The sequence below is a fragment of the Malus sylvestris genome, chromosome 15 (genome assembly GCF_916048215.2).
Source record: "Malus sylvestris chromosome 15, drMalSylv7.2, whole genome shotgun sequence".
Lineage (NCBI taxonomy): Eukaryota > Viridiplantae > Streptophyta > Magnoliopsida > Rosales > Rosaceae > Malus > Malus sylvestris.
Window position 1 is genome coordinate 44,013,790 of NC_062274.1, and position 6,750 is coordinate 44,020,539.

Sequence of the window (6,750 nt, forward strand, 5' to 3'; positions counted from 1 at the left end):
TTAAAAAAAACTAAAAGAAACTGAGGACAAGAATTGAGAAAGATTAACCGTAATCCCTAAAGTACTAAGTACTACGGCATTGCCATTTTCTTCACTTATATAAAAAAAAAATTATGTTTGAACATCTTAAATAAAGAAGTAAGTTGTAGCAATGATTTTTGAACTTTAATCAAACTGGAGTAATGATCCCTCGACAAAAAATTCATTACTATTGGTCTCTCAACTTATCAAAATGTGTAACTATGGTCATTTTCGTCAACTTCGTCAGAATTTTGTCAAAATAAGTTATGTTGGAATAACCATTGCTACAATTAGAATCCCTCAACTCATCAAAAATGTAACTTGTTGAGAGTTGTCCCACATTGGTGAGGGACAAGATTTGCTATATGCTTATATAATCTTGGGCTACTCCCCATATTGCTAATTGGTTTTATGATGGAACCTTAATTTCATTATAGTATCAGAGCAAGGTTGTCCACGTATGAAACCCAACGGCCACACGCACTTCATGTCACCTAGTTGTTGTCCATATATAGGCTTGAAAATCCACCACACGTGCGGGGCGTGTTGAGAGTTGTCCCACATTAGTAAGGGATAAGGTTTGCTATGTGCTTATATGATCTTGGGCTACTTCCCATATTGCCAATTGGTTTTATGACGGAACCTTAATTTCATTATAACTATGGTCTTTTTTGTCAACTTCATTAGAATTTTGTCAATATGAGTTATGTTGGAAGAAGCGTTGCTACAATTTGGTCAAAGTTTAAGGGATCATTGCTCTAATTTGGTTAATGTTTAGGAATCATGTATCCAGTTTAATTAAAGTTGAGGAACCAATGGTAATTGAATGACTATACTTGCACATTTTGATGAGTTGAGGGACCAATGGTAATGAATTTTTAGTTGAATGATCATTACTCTAATTGAGATGAATGTCTTGAATTGCTGATGATAAATAAGTTTTGCATTCAATCCATATTTAAATCTTAATAAAAGATGTTATTTACGCTTTAGAAAGGAAATTTTATGAGAAAATCTTCGTTTTAAATCAAATCAATAAACGTTGCATTCATATTTCACGAGTATGCAATAATAATTACCAAAACAAAATATCAAATATAATTAAAATGGGAAATAAATCCTCCATTGATGCGGGTAAATAATCTACTGGCTGTCACCTTCCAGCAATCTCTCTCTCTCTCCAGCCAAAGTCTATAAGTAGAGCGCCGTGGGTGAGCGTTTTCTTTCACCGACCTAAAAAAAGACGCTCACTTTTTCTGTTTGTTTCTTGGGAAAATTCTACACTCTGTTTTTCTCAACCCGCCAGCTGAATTCCCGCCCCCGGAAACAAATTCCAGGTAAATTCCTTCGCCACTTCTCCCACTTTCGGTTTCGATTAAACGGCCAATGTGAATTTCAGTTAATCCCTGAGTTTTTCCGCAGTCGAAAATGGCGCAATTTCAGAACGACGAGCTGGAGTACGTCGTCGACGACTACTTCGACATCTCCGACTTCGAAGACACCGACGCTTTTGCCGGTAACCAGCTACGGGGAAGCCACGGCGCCGACTCGGACTTTGACGACGACGACTTCGCTGAGGTCGCCTGCAGTGTTACTTTCGTGTGTCGAATTTTGGGTTTTTGTTTTTTTTTTACAAGAATTTTTTAATAATTGGGGTTTTTTGCAGAGCAAGGAGAAGACTGATACTTCGGCAATGGAAGCTCGAAATGGGAAGGACATACAGGGGATTCCGTGGGAGCGGCTTAACTTCACCAGAGATAGGTACCGTGAGACCCGATTGAAGCAGTACAAGAACTACGAAAGCCTCTCTCTGCCTCGCCAGGACCTCGAAAAGGTGTCCATTTTATATCCATCTTCACTCTATTTTTTGTGGAGTCTGCATATGTGCACTGTTTTAATACGATTTAGAAATGATTGATTGGCTTTAGGATTTCATTGCCGGTCTGCCCCCGGTGTAAATAAGTTGGCTAGAGCAGTGTGCTTCCAGTTAGACTAATTAGAAGATCGCTCGAATAAATAATAAAAAATGCCGTGTTGGTCTTAAAGGCTACATCTTTTGCAATATTTAGCAAAATGATTTTTACCCATCATATAGCATGAATCCTGCTCTTTATGTTTTTGCTATAGGTTCTGATTAATTAGAATTGCATTGCTGGTGCAGATCGGCGGTACCAAGTTGGCTAGATTAGCGTGCTCCTTGTATTAGATTAATATCGCTCGGATATATCGAAAAATGCCTTGTTGGTCTTAAAGAATTCATCTTTACTTGTGTATTGATGCTTCCCTTCATGTTTGTTATGTAATTCTTAAGAGGGCTGATTTTAGGGCTGCCCCAGATTCGTTTTCTTTGTTTTGTAACTTGTTTGTAAATCTTCTGCCTTGACAGGAGTGCTTGCCAGTGGAGATGGGGAAGACCTTCTATGACTTTCACTACAATACAAGGATTGTCAAGTCCACAATTGTGCATTTCCAGGTAGATATTTTGTTCTTGCTTCTCTAAACTATTTGGAAAATGTTTTACAAGAAATTTGTTTGTGAGTTTATTGGATGCCAGGAACATAAGAGTCTTTTGTTGTTGAGTTTGTTTAATTTTTCAATCCCCTTGTTTTTCTTTTTCAAAACTTCATCCACTTGTACTGTTGTAACATTTGCATAACTTTCATCTTCGTACTCAGTTCGCAATCATATGCATATAAATATTCATCCTTTCATGTAGTTCATTCGTTTTTCTTAGGGTATTGTTCATCAAGATAATTTACCCATTTTTTCACTGATCATAGATGGTGTGTCATGTTCATAAAGCTTATGTTACGTTTGAACTGTGTGCCTTGCTGCTAGATATAAGCTTCTGTTGTAGTTTTGCAGGTCTTATAAAAATATGTTTTATGCTTTATGAAGGGTGTCTTATTTTATGATTGTGGTTATGTCCCTCAACCATTCACAGGAAGGTATGGAGTTCATAATGGATCTCTCTTTGTTGGCCTGTATTGTAGATCGTGTGTATTATTGAGAACTAAATTGTAATAATGAACTTATTTGCCTAACCTATAATTAATTAAGGTTCCCGCTTAGACTGTAGACAATAGGCGGCCTTCTTGTCACAAATTTGCTGCATTTTTGCATTTACTGGCATCATAGATTTTCTCATTAGGCAGCCACTATAATTGAAATTAACTTGTATTTTACCAGTTTTAACTTTTGGTATTAAAGGAGTTAGAATAACAGTTAATCAATAACTAAACCTTAACAAAGTGTGCATTTGTGTAAGATTAAGAGTAGTCGTGAACACCTGAACTTACAAGTCTCATACATCTTGAGGCTTGTGTTTGAGCTTGTAGATAAACTAGACCTCTTAAATTGTTGGATCTTACATAGTTAACCATGGGTTACACATAATATTCAAATATTTTTTAATCAGTTCACTTTTGTACCTTCTGAATTTTTCAGCATGCCATTTCTTTTGCATATCGCGGTCATTATTACTTTTGAATGTTGTCACTGGTCCTTGCATTTTGATTTGTGGTTTGTGGTGGTAAATATATTGCTTCTGTTGACTGTTGACTATAATATATAACTTTAACCCATCTGTTGCATTTAGGATTGCTATTTCTCTCTTTATTTCAGCTTTTACAGCAGGGTGGAAGTTAGAGCTGCTGGCGCGACATTGTTAATATGGTATGGTAGGAAAATATTTGAGCATTAAGAGGCCTCTTAATAAGTCAATGCGTTCTGTTCATGAGGGGCCTGACTAACACAGTTCTTGCTTTCTTAGACTTCAAAATTTCCCTAGAATTTTGTAGGCATCCGGGGACTTCAAATTTGCACATCTTTTATATTCTTTAACTGTCATCCAAAGTATATGTTGTGGTTACATACTATCTGCTCATACTCCTCTATATATTTGATCATGATAATTTGGATTGGTACTTTTCAAGCAAGAGACTTTGCGTCTTTTTGTGACCTTGAAATGCCATTGGATTGGTCATGATCATTTTGTTGTTCAGCCCTATTCTGTGCACGTGTCTTTGCTTTGAACATCGAAGAGTGGTCCTTTTGTTCCATTTACATGTGCTTTATTCCTGGTTGGATGCATTTGTCTTGTATTGATGCATTATCATTTTAATCTCCATATTTATGTGCCTAATGATGTGGATAGATGTAGTCTTACCCTTAGCTAAGTGGAATACTGAACAAATTCCTTTTGTCACATATCTAAAAAAAAATGCGTAGCGTAAATATCTCCTCATTAATTCAGGGCACTATAGTCTACTTTTTCATTCCTTGTGCATCCAATTTTTCATAAAATCCTCTTGTAACAGTCTGCAACGAAACGTTATTCGTTTTGGATTTCTTGGTTGGTGGTTTTTCGGGTCCTTGAAAAGTAACGACTGCATTGCATGGTTTTTTATATACTGGTCACTGTCCTTAATGATTTTGGTTTTATACTTCTCTATTGTCTTATGGCTGGTTAAAACTTTTGTATATCTGTCGTAGCATTTTAACCGTTAGTTCATATCTGGCATAAAAAGACATAATTGTTGTGATGATCATATCTGGTTTTTTTGGATTGTTGAATGTTGTTACTAAGGTGCCCGTCAACTTGGTTTGCTTCTCCCTGTGCAGCTGAGGAATCTGTTATGGGCCACATCAAAGCACGATGTATACCTTATGCAGAACTTTTCAGTAATGCATTGGTCTTCCCTACTCAGGAGAGGCAAAGAAGTATTGAACGTATCAAAACCAGTTGTCCCGACGGAGGTATGTAAAGATTTGATTGATGAAATCGGGTTTGTTGAAATCCTGGCTAAAAGACCAGTCTGATTTTGAGTTGGTACATTCTTTCAGAAACGAGCTGGGTTGTTGGTTCGTCCACTCTCTAGAGTGCAAATAAGCACTATGGCTGTGAAGGAAAATTTATTGGTTGCTGGGGGATTCCAAGGTGAACTAATCTGCAAGGTATTCCTCAAATACATGTTCCTTTGTGACTACTGGACCCATCATAATAGCCATTGTCTCTCTATTCTAATGTTTTTCGTCTATGTGCCCAGCACATTAATCAACCTGGAATTGCTTTCTGCTCAAAATTAACAACAGATGACAATGCCATCACAAATGCAGTGGACATTTTCCAAAACCCTTCGTAAGTCATCCACCTTTAACTGAAGTAGGTTGCTTCACTTGAAGACCTATAACTGAACTTTCTTTCTGCAGTGGCTCAATGAGGGTAATGACTGCAAACAATGATGCTCAAGTTAGAATTTTTGATGTCCAAAATTTCACTTGCCTCAGTCACTTTTCTTTTGATTGGTCCGTGAATGTGAGTACCCTCTACTGAAACCGTTGCGAGTGATTTGTCATTTTTATGTCTCGTCTTAGATTTTCTTGTTTATGGTTCTTGGCAGAACACCTCTGTCAGTCCAGATGGTAAGCTGGTTGCAATACTCGGAGATAGTGCGGACTGCTTGATTGCTGATGCTCAGTCTGGAAAAGTAAGTAGCGTTATTGTGGTGCGGTGTGTTTATTTCGTTTATGCAAATCCTATGCAAAGATCTGATGATTTACCTACCTACTTGGCAAAGGCTGTCGGAAGCCTCAAGGGTCATTTGGACTATTGCTTTTCCTCAGCATGGCATCCGAACGGACAAATTTTGGCTACCGGGAATCAAGACACCACTTGCAGGTTATGGGACAGAAGGAACCTCTCAGAGTCGCTAGCCGTGTTGAAGGGAAGAATGGGAGCAATACGGGCCATAAAGTTCACTTCGGATGGTCGGTTTATGGCCATGGCTGAGCCGGCAGACTTTGTTCACATCCTTGACACCCAATCTGGGTACCTCAAGGAACAAGAGATAGACCTGTTTGGTGAAATCGCAGGAATATCGTTTAGCCCCGACACAGAAGCTCTGTTTGTTGGGGTCGCTGATCGGACGTATGGTAGCGTGTTAGAGTTCAACAAGAGGCATCACAACCGATATCTCGAAGCAGTCTTCTAGTACAGTGCCTCCATGTTCATGCCCTCATGTCTGCATGCAAATACTCTACATATATATATATATATATATATATATAGGTTTTGGCGTTTTGGGTAGCTTAGTCTGTGAAGGTGCTTTCTGAGCAAGCAGAAATGGAAGAAAATTAACTTTTTGGTTTTGTAAAGCACATTTCAGTCTCAAGTGTGTATTTATAAACAGCTCTAGTTTGTTCAGTCTTTCGTTCTTGTAAATTCTGGGGCGACTGATCTCAAGTGTTATATATTTTTTTGTTTTCGGTTATATGAGAGCAAAGCCGAAGAGAAAGAAGCTATTCGTTTGATAATCATTTCGTTTTTATTTTTCAGTTTTTGTTTGCTTTTATTTGAAAGTTGAAAACCTTTTTGATAACCAAAATGTGAAAATAATTTTCTTAAGAGTTTTTAAAATTTGTTTCATAGTTTTCATTTTTGTTGTTACTAAACAAATTTTAGTTTAAAATAAATAAATAAAAATTAAAAGCGAAATGGATATCTATTGCTCTAAATTGTCTCTACACAATAGCGTATCATGCATGAGATTTGAATTGAAGCTTCAGTCTTTCTACGGTAGGTCATGTTTGGTGCAGAAATTGATAAGTTTGACTAGTTGGAATGTGTAATATGTATCATTTGAAATTAAAACTATGATGAAAGGGACCTGCCTGAGAATTTTTCGGATGCATGATAGGAGCATATTTATGCGACTTAGTTGGCTTGTT

The 6,750-nt window shown here is 37.3% G+C and overlaps 1 protein-coding gene across 8 annotated transcripts; it reads left to right on the forward strand.

The window, feature by feature from the left end:
• Nucleotides 1-1,191: 1,191 nt before the first annotated feature.
• Nucleotides 1,192-6,336, forward strand: LOC126601272 (uncharacterized WD repeat-containing protein C2A9.03-like). 8 transcript variants are annotated; one of them, XM_050267956.1, is made up of 10 exons: nucleotides 1,192-1,358; nucleotides 1,444-1,599; nucleotides 1,688-1,855; nucleotides 2,408-2,494; nucleotides 4,645-4,779; nucleotides 4,867-4,977; nucleotides 5,070-5,161; nucleotides 5,233-5,338; nucleotides 5,424-5,510; nucleotides 5,601-6,336. In XM_050267956.1, exons 2-10 carry the CDS (start codon nucleotides 1,450-1,452, stop codon nucleotides 6,012-6,014), a joined length of 1,350 nt encoding a protein of 449 aa, XP_050123913.1. In that variant the 5' UTR covers nucleotides 1,192-1,358; nucleotides 1,444-1,449; the 3' UTR covers nucleotides 6,015-6,336. The 8 variants fall into 8 exon arrangements, with proteins under 8 accessions (XP_050123913.1, XP_050123914.1, XP_050123915.1 ...); XM_050267957.1 differs by lacking the exons at nucleotides 1,192-1,358; nucleotides 1,444-1,599 and adding an exon at nucleotides 2,183-2,291 and having other exon boundaries at nucleotides 1,707-1,855; XM_050267958.1 differs by lacking the exons at nucleotides 1,192-1,358; nucleotides 1,444-1,599 and adding an exon at nucleotides 2,183-2,261 and having other exon boundaries at nucleotides 1,707-1,855.
• The last annotated feature ends 414 nt before the right edge of the window (nucleotides 6,337-6,750 follow it).